The 14507-nt window shown below is 38.3% G+C and overlaps 1 protein-coding gene across 1 annotated transcript in view; it reads left to right on the top strand.

The window, feature by feature from the left end:
* Positions 1–1004: 1004 nt before the first annotated feature.
* Positions 1005–14507, top strand: part of ZNF292 (zinc finger protein 292) — an 89489-nt gene continuing 75986 nt past the window's right edge. Inside the window, exon 1 of the mRNA XM_026511846.4 lies at positions 1005–1305. Coding sequence (XP_026367631.2) covers positions 1138–1305 — 168 coding nt within the window. The 5' untranslated portion in view covers positions 1005–1137. The remainder of the gene's footprint in view (positions 1306–14507) is intronic.

The following is a 14507-nucleotide window of genomic DNA, read 5'->3' as shown; positions in this document are numbered from 1 at the left end:
AATATGGTGAGAATGCCATCTCTATTTGCAGCACCAGGACAAAAAATGCTGTTGAATTTATAATTCTTGGTAACCTTGTTCTTTTATTTTAGCATCAATTTTCTCTCCTCCGTTGTGATTTTAATGGAGTTCTTATTGTTTTTTTTTTTTTTTCTTGACCTACTTTCTTTTCAAGAGCTTTCATATAGTGTTTTCAGTGATGGTGATTTCTGTAATGTGTAGGAGAAAGTCTTAAATCACAGTGAAACAGATTAGTTGGCTATCACTTAGTCTAGAAATGTTTTCGTGGCTTAAAAATCATCTGGTTACAACGTCCACAATTTCATAGAGCTTAATCTTTCAAGCTATGCTTTTCATGAGCTCACTCGGTTTTCCAGACTGAGGATTTGAACCTCATTCTGCTCTGATCCAATTGTTATTTTTCTTTGTTGCCTCCACCCCCTAGAGATTGTGTTTCCAGGGGAGAGGCGTTCTTGGGGCTGAAGAGGAGAGCCTAGTGGGATGAGATCTGGTACCTCAAAACTAGATCCCTCCTCCCCCGCCTGGTGAGAAGTCAGAGACAATTTTGACAGTTCATAGTCCCGCTTTGGCTTTCACGCTTGCGGTCCATGGGTAGGTTTTACCTTCTCCCTTTTCCCCTGTTCCGGATTGCCTACAGGCCAACCGCATATGCAGCCATTGCCCTAGCCCACCCAGAGCTTTCTCTCGCCCATCCTCTTGGGGAACTGGGGCAAATGTCCGTAGAATACTTCGGGGACTGGGGAAAGCTACACCGGAATCGGGACACTCGAGAGGGCAGCCCCTCCCCAGGCTTTCCCCCACCCCTAGTCGCGGCGCCCACGTGACCGACAGCAGGCTTCCACCGGCCCGCCCCTTTCGGCCGCTGCAGCCCACTTCCCGCTCGGGGTAAGTTAAACCGCGGTTTTCCGCACCGCCCCAACCCCGCCCTCTTCCTTTCCCCTTCCCTTCACCTCCCTCGGGCTCCCTCGCGCCACTCTCCCCACTCCCCCATCCTCCCCATCGGGCCCTTTGTACGTGCTCGGCGGCGTGCGAGCGCGCCCGGCACGTGACCCCGCCGAACGTGGCATTGTGTTATCACGTGACCCAGGTGCGTACGCGACGGAGCGGGGTGTGAAGATGGCGGACGAAGAGGCCGAGCAGGAGAGGTTGAGTCGCGGCGGAGGCGGCTGCGTCGCGGAGCTGCAGCGCCTGGGCGAGCGGCTCCAGGAGCTGGAGCGACAGTTGCGGGAGAGCCGCGTGCCGGCCGTGGAAGCGGCCACGGAGTACTGTCAGCAGCTGTGCCAGGTGAGGGCGCCCGGGGGTCCCCTCCCCCTTTTCCCCAGCCAGAGGGGGAAGAGGGCGAGCGAGCGCCTGGGGGCTGAGCGGTGGTCGTCGCTTCTTTGGCATCGTTGGCGCCGCCGCCCAGGCGGGAGCGGGGAGTACGAGGAAGGCGCCTTTGTGTGACTGCCGTTGTGGCGGTTGTTGTCGGCAGCTCCTGACTGGGGGAAGGGAGTTGTGGTCAGGGCGGAAAATCCCCCCTCCCCTTTCCTTCCCCGAACTCGGGACTGCGCGGTCCCCGAGGCCAAGGAGATGTAGACGGCCGAGGACTGGAGTCCTCTCTGCCGCAGGGAGAGGGTAAAGGAGGAATGGAGGCCAGGTCCTCTCTTTCCTCCTCCTCTTATTGTGCACTGGGGATTACCGCGCCCCCCGCCTCTGCGCCTCTGGTTTCCCACTCCGACGGGCCTCCGCCCCCACTGGTTTGATTCCTTTGCTTCCCCCTGCTTTCATCCGTCCCGCCCCCGGCCCGGTCCTCGCTGTCTCCCGGCCTTTGTTGTTCGAGTTTCGCCTTAGGACTGAAGGGGCCTTTGTTGATGTTCCGAGGAACAGTCCTCGCCGACCCCTTCTAGCCGGCCGAGACGTTCGGGGGTGGGGGCGAAGAGGTTGTCCCTTCCTGCGTTTGCTTGCTGGTGCACCGCTTCCATGGTAAAGGTTGCTCTCCTCGGTAGAGGATAGGAGCTCTCCCTGTATCCCGTGGGGCGGCTTCCCAGAGTCAGCTTCTGTTTGGCTTTCACCCTTCGAGAAGTACGGTTTCCTCTGCCCTTCCTCCCCCATCTCCCCACCGCCCCTATTACTTGGAGCCTTCTCTATTTGGCCTCCTGGTGAAACGGAGAGGATTGAGGTCCTTGTGGACCTGTGCTCAGGTCAGTTTCAGACCTTTCCTTCCTTTTCTTGAATAAGGACACTGCTTTCCGGTAACTGCGCTCTAACCAGGATTTGGAATGTTAAAAGCACTGTTTGCTTGGTAGAAATCGGAGAGTTTGGGTCTACATTTGGACCTGATTACAAACCCTCCAGTTACGTTTGAAATTTCAAGCAGCTGCTGCTGGCTGTGGTGAAGATTTTGGTTAGATTGTCGTGTCGAGGAAAAAGGCAATTTATACAGGTCGCATTTAGAGTTAACTTGTCATTGTATCATTATAGAGAACTTGTTTTGGAAAGATACCCTAAGGCCGAACAATGGGTGGACTATTTTAGAATCTCGGAATAGATTACATTTTTACTTAATTTTTAGTGTTCAGAAATCTTTCCTTTAGAAGATGAGGGATTCTCGAACCCATACAAAAAATTCTCCATTAATGTATGCACGCTATTGTCACTAGTTATTTGGTAGTACTTCATTATCTTAAAAAAAAAACTTTGTGAGATCAAGTGGTGACTTGTCTAGGAGTCTGTGCAATGTGAATGCTCCCCACTTAAGGTAATAAACTTCTGATGAATACGTATGGCAAAATTGCAGATTCCATCATTCCCTTGAATCCTTGTTTTAAAGAATTGTTGAAATTTGCCATTTTGACCTACCCTGGCAGTGCCAGTTCATGGTTAATTGGTCTTTTAGATATAAAGATTTACTTTAGCTGTAAAAGAATACTTAAAGTACCCATAAAAGGAAGTGTTTCTTTTATAAGTAAAGTCCGCTCTAGCCACTGGAAAATATTAAAGTCTAGCTTTGCTGAAAGATACTTTTCAGATAGCTACATCCACTGATGGGTTTAAAGCTAATTACTGTAAATATTCTTGGCCAGCAATATTTATATGCAGGATTAATAATTCTGGGAAAGTGGAATCTCACGCAGGTTGGACTTTTTGAGTGTATGCAATATCAAAGTTATCACTTTAAAAAGTATTTTTAGTGGATGAAACATCATTGTTTTTTATCAGTATGAAAGGAATTTACTGTGTTTTAAGTGATTAGTTTTATAACAGGTAAATAGTTTTTATTGACCAGTGCTGCAGGAAACAGTAATAAAACAAATGCTGGGTTTCTGGATTTCAAGAATAATGAAATATTTCATGCATTAAAATCCCACAATAATTTAAATACATTTAAAAGTAATCTCCATTACTTGAACAGTTACAGAATGTATCTGATATTTGATCCCCTCTAGAACAAATGCAATGTTTTTTTTTTTTTTTTCCTCTAATAATCTGTTTTAGTGATTTGGTCAGATGGGCAGTAACTTGAAGCATAATTGTTTCTTTAAAATTGTATCCTAGCCATTATTAACATTCTGATATGAGTTGAGCAAAGCAGTGGTTAACAAAGGATTTATTGGAGCCATTTAAAAATGGTACTTGAAATGCTAGGAGCTAGAAATTAGGTCTTGTTTCGAACCTTGAGATTAGCGTTTTCTTTGTAAGCTTTTTCCGTAAAACTGATACTCACATGCTTCAGAAAGGCAAAGATGAACAAATATTTGTTAGAGTTAGTGGGCTTCAGACTTAATATCTATACCTGTTAACACTTAGTGCTTGTGTAATCCTTATTGTTGCATTTATTTTAAAAAATGAATTAGTTTTAAAAAATGAACTATGTATTTTGAATTTTTACCTCAGCAGATGAGTTTTGGAGAATATAGTGAAACCTACAAAGAAGTTGCTTATGCATATTACTAGTTTATAGATTTTCTTTCTTTTTGAATGAAGAACAATATAACAGATTTCTTGAGTTCTGAGAAGTAAAATAGAAATAAAAGACATTAAGATTTTCTTACTGTTAACAGTATTGTTTTGTTCTTTATATTGTGTTGGAAGTATGCCCCATTTTTACTTGTTTACCTGGACATTTGCTTAAAGCTTAAGTAGGAGGAGGTAAAGGTTGTAGGGGATGAGTGTAAAGGAGTGCCTGTCAAAAATCTCAAATTTCTATAAATCTTTACTAGCTAGCTTTAATCTGGGTAATGTAGTTTACTTCATTGATTTTCTTAAAATCGACTTAGAATAAGATAAGAATATAGGATAACCAGAAAAATTTCTTGCATTTATTTGTGTAAGGATCATTACATAAAAATTGATTATAATTGGAACTTCTTGGACTATTTATTGTATTAGACGGGGTCAGTATTCACTCACTCACTCAGCATTGTTATTGAATATCTACACTGTGGGCCAGTCATGTTCATGGTCCCTGGCTTCAAGGAGCCTACAGTCTCTGAAGGAAGGTAGACAACTAATTGTTGTAAAATGTGATCTATCTTTTATTTAGGAGATCAGTGCAGTAGAGTGGAAGGTTTTTATTTGGGAGTTTAAACCGAAGCATGTCAATAGAAGAATTGTTCTAAAAGGATTTTAAAGTAATTATTCATTTAAAAAGTTAAGCCATTGTAATAGTTGAAGAATGATTTGTTAGGGCATAGTAGTTGTTGACAACATTATATACAAGGCTGGATGAGTGGTTGATTAATACATGAGTTGTGACTGGTTTTGGTTATTTATCTTTTGGTGGCTGATAATTGTTTTAAAAGATTGGATTGCAGTTTTGGAAATATGTTTGTATTTTGCACGAGTGCACACATACACACAGATACTTCATACTTTAATTCATATAAGCAGTGTTTCTCAACTGCCTAGTACTTTTTCCCCTGAAGTTCTCTGTTCAGGGGCATTTGAAAATATGTGGGGTCAGTTCTGTCATTGCAATGTCTGCAGATGTGATACTGGCATTTAGTGCCCGTGGGCCATGGATACTAAATTTTCTGAGGTGATTAGGACAGTCCCACCTCATTGAAATGTATTCCTCTACCTAAATACCCACAGTGTTCTTTTGAGAAAACACTGAACAGAAAGAAAAATAATATATTAAGATTTTTTTAGTTGTTATGATCTTTTCATGTTAAGATAATATAGATATCATATTAAGAAACGTAGCTGATGTAGAACAGGTCCAGGTAAATGCTGTTCAACCATATTTAAATTCACACAGAGCTTGAGAGGTCAAGAAAATTTCTACTTCCTTAGTAGAAATTACAAGCAATTACTTAAACAATTACTAAAACAATTCAGTTTTACTGGGGTAAGAGGGTAGCAATTTCAGCATACTTAACTGTCCTGATTAAAGCACAGATTTGACCTTTTGATATAATTAAAATTCTGTACTTTTAAGAAAGCATTTAATGCAAAGACTAGATTTAGATGTTAGGGGATGTAAGATACAGAGGACTTTTGTAGTATATAAAATAATAAGAATTAAATAAAACTTCAAGATGACAGTTGAAGAGGTGTCAAAAGGCAGTGTGTCATTAACAAATTTACTTTCTGTTCTATTTTTTAAATTGAAAGTGTAGTGTAGGGACTCCTGGGGGGCTCAGTCAGTTAAGCGTCTGCAGTAGGCTCTGGTCATGATCCGAGGGTCCCAGGGTTGAGTCCCATATCTGCCTGCTGCTCCCTCTGCTTGTGCACCATCTCTCTTTCTCTGGCAAATAAATAAAATCTTTAAAAAAAGAAGTTTACTGAATTTTTTTTTTTTTTACAAATTTAAACAGAGAAAGGGCATATAACAAAAACTTGATCTTCCTATCCAGACCTCCTGTCACCCCCAACAAAGATAGTCCCTCTAATAGTTTTTTATTCCTCTTTCCAGAAATACATGTTAGCTCTTTTTAAAAAATTAAGATGAGGACATACTGTACACTGCATCTTGCTTTTATTCACCAAAAAATATATCTTTGAGATCATTCCATAGCTCCTCCTGTAAATCTGAGGCTTTTTTTTTAAAAGATTGTATTTATTTGACAGAGACAGTGCACAAGCAGGGGGAGCAGCAGGCAGAGGGAGAGGGAGAAGCTGGCTCCCCCCTGTGCAGCAGGAAGTCTGCTGCTCCTCCTACCCGTTCCTACTCTCTCACTCTCTCTCAAATAAATAAATAAAATTAAAAAAAAAATAAACACTAATAATTCCAGTCTATGGCTGTCTTTAATCAGTTAATTATTAGTGGGTATTTAGAGAAATAAGTTAATTTTACATATAGTAATTTCAATAAATTGTTCAAAGTAGGAGGTAAGCATTTCTGCCTGGGGTATCAGAGAAAGTTTTACTGAGATAGGATTTGAGATGGACCTTAGTGCTTTTATTAACTGATGCCTTCTTGGAATAAGAAGCAAAAATCAAAGTAAAACTGTTAGGAGAGCTGCTGAGTATTTAAATTATGTAGTTAAAATATTTCAGAGTATATTTTTGTTTCATCTGTTTGATACAAGTTGATTCTTTTATCTCCATGTTCTGTTTAGCTTTGTTATAGTGGCAACGTTCTGAAAATGCTCACTTTCCTCAAAAACTAGACTTTTTTTTCTTTTGATTATTAGAGGATATCTTAAGTTAATTTTTAGGACACTTCAAATCAGAAGAAAGGATGGCTGCCTTGTTAATTAGTGATAATTACTTTAGGTATTGAGGGAGTAATAAGTCATTTAAACTTTAACAGCGTAGGTAATGCTCAAGGGAAGTAATTTTTTAAATGTTCATAATTAGTATGATTGCATATTGGAGATATTAAATTCCACTTTCCAGAATATGCTTTATACCAGTTTTAGCAAAGGAAAACTTTACCAAATTTTGCTTGCCTCCTTCTTGACACTTATTTCCTGGTCCTAAATTGAAATGGAGGAAGATAAGATGTATTCTGCAGTTGCCCTTCATAATATTTTATATGACTAACCTGCAAAACCAAGGATTTTTGAAAATATATGTTAACTATATGAAGCTACTGCCGTATTTATTTTCCTTGAAATTCTGTCGAAGTTGAGAAATTACCTTATTTTTTCCCAACTCCCACACATAAATCCAGTTCATAAAATTAACCAGTCACTATGGGAGGAGCTTCATTTATAAAATGGAAAGTTTGTTTTTTATCAATGGGTTTGTTACATACCCCATATAACTTTTTAACTATGTATTGTTTCCAGGAGAATCTCTTGATTCATTATTTCTTTTTTAGCATTGAGAGTTGCACAGTGCACCTCAGAAGAAAAATGTTACTTTTTCCTCCTTCACTTCACTTTACAAAAACTTAATCTGTGAGTAAGCATATTTAGCCAAGAAGATGTGTTAAAATTCAGTATTACATATATTTTTTCTTATTCATTTTTTAAAAAATGTTATTTATTTGGCAGAGAGAGCACAAGCAGGGAGATTAGCAGGAAGAGGGAGCGGGAGAAGCAGGTTCCCCCAACGAGCAGGGAGCCTGATGTGGGGCTTGATCCCAGGACTCTGGGATCATGAGCTGAGCCCAAGGCAGACGCTTAACTGACTGAGCCATCCAGGCGCCCCTTTCTTAATTTATTTTAATTAGGTAATTAAATTCCTCATGTGGGAGCACTAAGGGAACTATGGAGATCTCTGCCTTCGAAGCTCTTACAAATTTGATGCATATATTAACAGTTAAGCAATAATATTAGATGGTAAAGTGTCTAATGATAAATAATAATAAGTGGAATGTGAATTAAGAGCATTTTGAAATTAATTTAGTAAAAATTGATCAGGAAAGGAAAACTTATTTACATTGAGTCTTGAATGAATTTGGGTAACTAAACAGAAGTGGGAAGGGTGGGAATAAACACTCAGAAAAACGGAACAACCTCAAACTGGCATCGTGGAGGAAAAGGTCAGGGGTTGGGTTGAAAAATAGGATAGAAAAGGTAGATTAGAACCAGAGTAAGGGTTTAGGATCCAAATGAAGGAATTTTAATTAATCTTTTAAGTATAGATAATATATGGTTATATTGCTTAAAGACTCACCCTTCTAAATTTGGGACACTGAAACAGACGAAAAGAAGTTCACAATGCTACAACCTTAGGTGTTTGTTTTTGAAGTAGGCTCCATGTCCAGTGTGTGCTTGAACTCACACCCTGAGATTGAGAATCACACGCTCTACTGACTGAGCCAGCCAGGCACCCCCCGACTTTGGTTTTTCTTGAAGTATCCTGTATCCATTTTATTGCAGTGTAACAAACTACCCCAAAACATAGTGGCTTTAGAAGAACAGCTGGGGTTTTTGTTTGTTTTACATAAGCTCTACCCCTGATGTGGGGCTGGAACTCACTACCCCAAGATCAAGAGTTACATGCTCTACCAATAGAGCCAGCTAGGTGCTCCAGAAGAATAGCTGTTTTTATTACTGTTCTCAAGTCTGTGGGTCCATTGGGTGGTTTGCAGTCACCTGGTAGGTTGTCTGGGGCTGAATGGTCCCAAATGGTCTCACTCATTTGTCTTGTTGTCAGGTGGGTTGGTCAAGGTTCCTTAGTTGGGTTGGCTCATTTGCTCCACTCTTACCATCTAGTAAGGTAACCTGGAATTTCTTTACATGGCAAGAAGAGAACAAGTTCTGTTGCACAACTGCTTTTTAAGCTTCTGCTTGTGTCATGTTTGCCAAGGTCTTTTTGGGTACAAGTGGTCAAACCCATCTTCTTTTGGGTACAAGGAGATGTGATTCTTTTTATAACATAACAGTCTACCACATATCCCCATTCTCTTTAATCCCCACTGCAATGTCAGACACTTTTATAGGTCAGATTTCAATTTTTCCTCTCTGTAGCCCTGCCTCTGCTTTTTTCTTGTCAGTCCATATTCTCTAATCAAAGCACATCTCTTTGTTCCTTTTCTCTTAGATTGGCTAAAGGCATTTCCAGTCCCGTTTTCTAATCTCAGTCTCTAAGCAGAAGAAGGGGGCCCCCACTACATCACTCAGACTTTGGGAAATTTGTAGAACAACCTCTTTATTTACAATAGTTCTTTACCTTAATATTAAATCTGGTCTCAGCTTGGTGTTTTGTGCTGTCTGAACATTGTGCAGTCCAATAATAGCATCCTAGGTCCTAATCTTTAGCCTTCTTCTTCTTCTTTTTTTTTTTTTTTGTAACTGATGAACTTGCTTTTAATCTTACTTTCAATTTCTGAAAGTCCCCAGTATCCTGCGTTTTATCTTTCTACCTAATTGGCAGTCCAATACTTGTAACAGTGTTTTCTCAAGTTTGAGTTTGCAGAAACCCAAGAGAGTGAGTCTTTAGATCTTAGAGTTACAAGTTTTGACATCAGCTTATAGTAAGATGTAACTTTTTTTTTTTAACTTTACAACTTGTCACACTGAAACAAAAATATCACAAAACAGTACTTATCCTTACTAGGTATGGTGCATTCTATTTTATTATTTATTATTATTTTGCAAAGCTGCTCTTGATTTTATAGTCCATTGATAGTTATAGCCAACAGTTTGAAAACTACTTATGGGGGATCACTGTGCTCAGTTTAGTAGTAAGCATAAAGGTAAGCAGGCAGTCCTGAATTATAAGGTGGCCTTCTAGTCTAGCTGATTCAGAACATTCTTACATTTTAGGAGGAGAATCAAAATTTAAATACAGTTTTAAATTTCTTACAGTGAACGCTGGAAACCCAGCATTATGACCGTGGAACCCAACTTGAGAAATACTGGTGCGTGGGATAACATACACGTTTAAGCCTCAGCCCAGGGCTCTACTTGCTCTGTTTACATTTTTTCCATCCTTTCACTGTTCAGCAGGAACTTTCTGCTCCATCGAAATTGGTCTCTTCATTCCTCACAAGTATACCTGTTTGTTTTACTTCCTTTGTGATTTTGCTTAGAGGAGAAGTGTTATGTAGTGGAAAGCCAAATGGATTTGGATATGAGCTCCTCTCTAATCTGAACAAGATCTTTAGCTCATGCTTTCTTTGAAGAAATAAGGTGGGGCGAGAATGAAGCTTGGAGTTAGAGAGAGGCTGGACTAAGATTGAAGAGGAAGAGAATTAATGTTCAAAAAGGCACTGTTAGATTCTTTACTAACAGTGAATTGTTTATTCTGAAGACCTGTGAGACCATAGGATTGAATACCGTTCCATTTGTTTAAATGTTTCACTTTATCCAAATTGCCTCCTAGGATCTCATCATTACTATGTGGTAATTGTTTAGTATGACACTGAATCATCAGAAAATGTTAAATTTTTTAGGCATTTGTTTAAGAAGGCTGAGATATTTGGTTAAATGGCTAAAGTGAAGCAGTTAAAATATCTGGACAGTGTGTTAATGTGGAACATTTGACATCCTTATTAATAACTGACATAGGCAACATTATATATTAACTTCATAGCTCTCAGATATAGGTTTTATATTTAAAAAGAGGTAATCTAAATTTAAAAGTGGTAATTAATAATTGACTGGATTCCCATCCCAAACAATTTTATAGGGATATTAGAAAGTTAGCATATCAAATATTTAAATTAATTCCTGTGGTAATTTTAGCTTACCAAAGTTAATTGAAGCCGATATTTGTGATTTTTGAGAGAAAATTATTTTCGTTAAATAAGAATGATTTTACTACTACTTTTAGATGAGCCATTATCAAAATGAGGGACTTAGAATTTTATTTGTTCTAAATTAATAGCTTACATTTTGTATTTTCTGTGTAAACATTTGTACATATTCTTGATCTTTCCCTAATTTTGCAAATATGATAAATCTCCATCAATAAAAAATGTGAAACATTATGTTTAACTCAAAAGCATTATCATTTTGTCAATTTATATTCTGAAAAATACAAATTTTTATTTTAAATTTTTGAACAAAACTTTCACAAGATTATATTTCAAAAGAATAAAACATGAAGTTTAATAAAATACTAAAATTGATACTTAAGTAGTTTGATCTTTTGACTTACCACAACTTATCCAAACCATATTTGCATAAGTTTTATTTTTTTAAAGATTGATTGATTTCAGAAAAGGGGAGAGAGAGTGCGCACTCCCTTACAGCGGCAAGGGGGGTTGGGGAAGGCACGGGGGAGAGGATGAGAGTGTCTTTAAGCAGACTCTGTGCTGAGTGCAGAGCCCAGCTTGGGGCTCCATCTCATGACCTGAGCTGAAACCTAGAGTCCCACACTTAACCTGCCGCCCACGTGCCCCTGTATAACTTTATTGTAAAGCTCTATTAGGGAAATTAAAAAAAAAATGTTCCCAGCCTAAAATGGGATATTGCATGTAACAACAGATACTATGAATAAAATTATATCCTCAAACAAATTGATCGTGCACTTCATGGTCAGCATGAAGATATTTTATAGGAAGCAGTTCTGAATGCTCATGTCATAATTGCTGTTTCTTTAGTAATTAAGATTCACCCTATTATGTAAAACTGAGTATGTTGTCAAGTCATACTTAGCATATTCAATATTGTGACCTATTTATAAAATATTTCTGAAAAGGTGACCTGGTGTTGCAAACGCTGCCAAAGAGAAATTATTTTTAACACCAGAAAGACCTTTGAGGATTTACTTCTCTTGAATGAAACCATTTGTGGTGTTTGATTCCCCCCTACCCCCGCCCACCCTGAGAATCATCTTCTGTAGATCTTGTTTTACTTAATGGAAAAAACCTACTCTTTACATCCTGTCTTTCATATATACTTTGCTTGACAGTCCATTAGATACTGTGAATTAAAGTCTTGGGATTCTTAGGACACTGGTTTTAATTTTCACAAAATTGTTTATAAAGTCCCTTGGCATGCTACTTAACTTTTCTTTGCTTCTTTATCCTTGAAATAGAAATGTTACAGACCTTCGTTGTCAGAATTGATCAAAGACATAATTATTTTAAATGATTGTTATAATATAAAGCAACATTTTCATTTACACTTAGAGACTACTTTGGAAATACCTTTGATGTTTTATATATGATAATGACCTAGTTTAATTTGAAAACAATAATTCTGTCATATTCAATGCCATCTATTAACCATCACCTTGAAAAATAACAGAGTACCGATCTACCAACTTTTTTGAAGTCTGTATTTTAGAGAAGGTGGAATTTTATTTCATAATAAATTATTAAAAAATTCTTTTGACTTTGGGGGTGTGAGTGGGAGAGAGATAACTTGATGTGTGCAATGTACCAGGAGAAGATTATTAGCTTTACAATTGAAACGTTTCCTTTCCAAATTTTAAAATTCCATAATTTTATATTGGGGATTTGAGAGGCTGGGGATAAGAGAAGGTAGTATTACATATTAAAGTACAGATTTTGAACTATGATTCAAATTACAACTCCCTTACTTCCTTATGGACTTCAGGCTTGGTTTTGTGTCTGTGTTCTCATCTACAGACTGGAGGTAATATCTGCCTTAAAGTTGTGATTAAGGCATAATGTTTGGTGAGCATTTTGCATGTTACGATGCTGGAAGTACACAGTAAATGCTAGCTGTTAATATACTTAAGAAGACTAGATCTGAAATTTTCCTTCGTAAAAGAACATTAATCTTAGTAAACTACTCCTTAGTTTATTGTCATCTAGATAGTGGTTTTAAAACTTAAAAAAGTTAAGGGAATTCTTTCCCTTGACCCCAAAGTTTTACTTGATATCTTGATGTGTAAAACAGAAAAGTTACCTCTGCAGAAAAGTTTGAGAAGTACTAATCTAGCATATACCAGTACCATTGCCAGAGGTTGTAAAGGGAGTTCAGGCATACTTTTCTGACATTATTTTCTTCTTAAACAGGTATGGGTTTTTTCCCTTATTTTTCTTCATTTTACTGCTTTCTTCTCTGTATTCTGGAGAACATAATGAATGTTCTTGTCTTAGAGACGTAATAAAGCCATCACTGAGAACTTTCATATAGTCTATTTAATTTTAAAAGAGTTTTAATTATGCTGTTTACTTTTGTTTTACCTACTAAGACACGTTAAATAAACACATTTTTTGGTACCTGATATTTAAAATACATTTATTTCTCTGGAAGCATGGCACTGACATGTATATAGTGTGAATAGAGAAATTGTACCTTATCAGAGGAACAATAAAGTTAAATAATAGTGAACCTTAAGCACACTTCCACAAATATACTCCATGCTAACATTTAATTCTTTTTGAGTTCATGGAGAAGACCTACACCATCTTACACATTCCCCCCAGTCTTCATTTCTTTTTCTCTGGATCTTTCATTTTCTTCCGTAGGTTTCCAGAGAAGTGGCTGTTCCCTGTAAAGTGGATCTCTTTATCTGTGCAGTTGATTCCCCACCCTCTCAGAGCACCTTTCCACTTTTATTGTGTCTTCGTCATTTTTCTTTTCCATCACTTCTGTCCTTGAACCTGTAGAGCGTGCATGTCTTTTTCATCTTTTTGCTTTGTTGGTCATTTATGTTCAGATTTCTTTGTTTTCTTTAAGCCCTTCACTCACATATGAGACCTTTCTTACCTTATGGGGGGGGGGGGTTAAACTGGTTTTCTAATCTTTATTGCCATGCTTCTTAGAAAGGTACCGTATTTATTGTCTTCATTTCTTACCTTCCATTGCAGTTTAGATTCTACCCCTCACCATACTAAAGAAAATGTTGTTTTAAAGGTCACTTGCTCAGCATATCTGTGATACTTAACATTAACTATAGAGCCAAGTAGCAATCCACCAGCTCAGATTACTTTATGTGACTCTGTTGTTTTTAAGAAAACGTAATTGTCCAGAGTTTAAAAATTACAAACTTTTGTATTGAAATATGGATGTTTGGCTTATCTTGGAAAGTCAGAAGATCTGGCAGTATTGCACTCATTCATGGCTATGGGCTGGAGTGGATGCCTGCTCAGCCCCTATTGGAATTTAAAGTGTTTGTGATCCCATCTTAAGTTCATCTCCCTTCAGCTTATTCACACTGCTCTCCTAATCTCATACCTTTGTGACTGCTCCTTGGTCATCTCTACTGACTCTTCCTTTCACCTGCTGGAATTGCACAGTAATTATTAGCTAAAATTAATGTATTTAGAAGGACTAGATCCAAAATTGCAGGGTGTGTGTGTGACATTTCCTCAAATGTGCTTTTCTTCCTTGCATTTACGTGAATAGCCTCAACCATTTTCTCACCTTATCGTCATGTCTGAGATTGGACTCTTACCAGAAAGTGACTCATGTTGTCCTGGTTGATAATCCATGCTTTACATACTAATCTTCAGCAGTCTTTCACTCTGACAGCATCCCTTGTTACCTGGTCTGGATAGAATTTCCAGGTATCTATCCATTCTTTCAGACCTTATATTCTTCTTAGCTCTTAGGTCTTGGCTCCTGTTTCCAGCTACCTACGGAACTCTTCCTCATGGAGCTCAGTAGGTACTTCTAATTAAACATGCTTGAAATTGAACTCATCCACTCTCCCTTACATTCCTCTACTCCCCACCAAACAGAAGG

Source organism: Ursus arctos, unplaced genomic scaffold, assembly GCF_023065955.2.
Source record: "Ursus arctos isolate Adak ecotype North America unplaced genomic scaffold, UrsArc2.0 scaffold_13, whole genome shotgun sequence".
Taxonomy (NCBI): domain Eukaryota; kingdom Metazoa; phylum Chordata; class Mammalia; order Carnivora; family Ursidae; genus Ursus; species Ursus arctos.
This window is presented reverse-complemented; position numbering and strand designations above follow the sequence as displayed.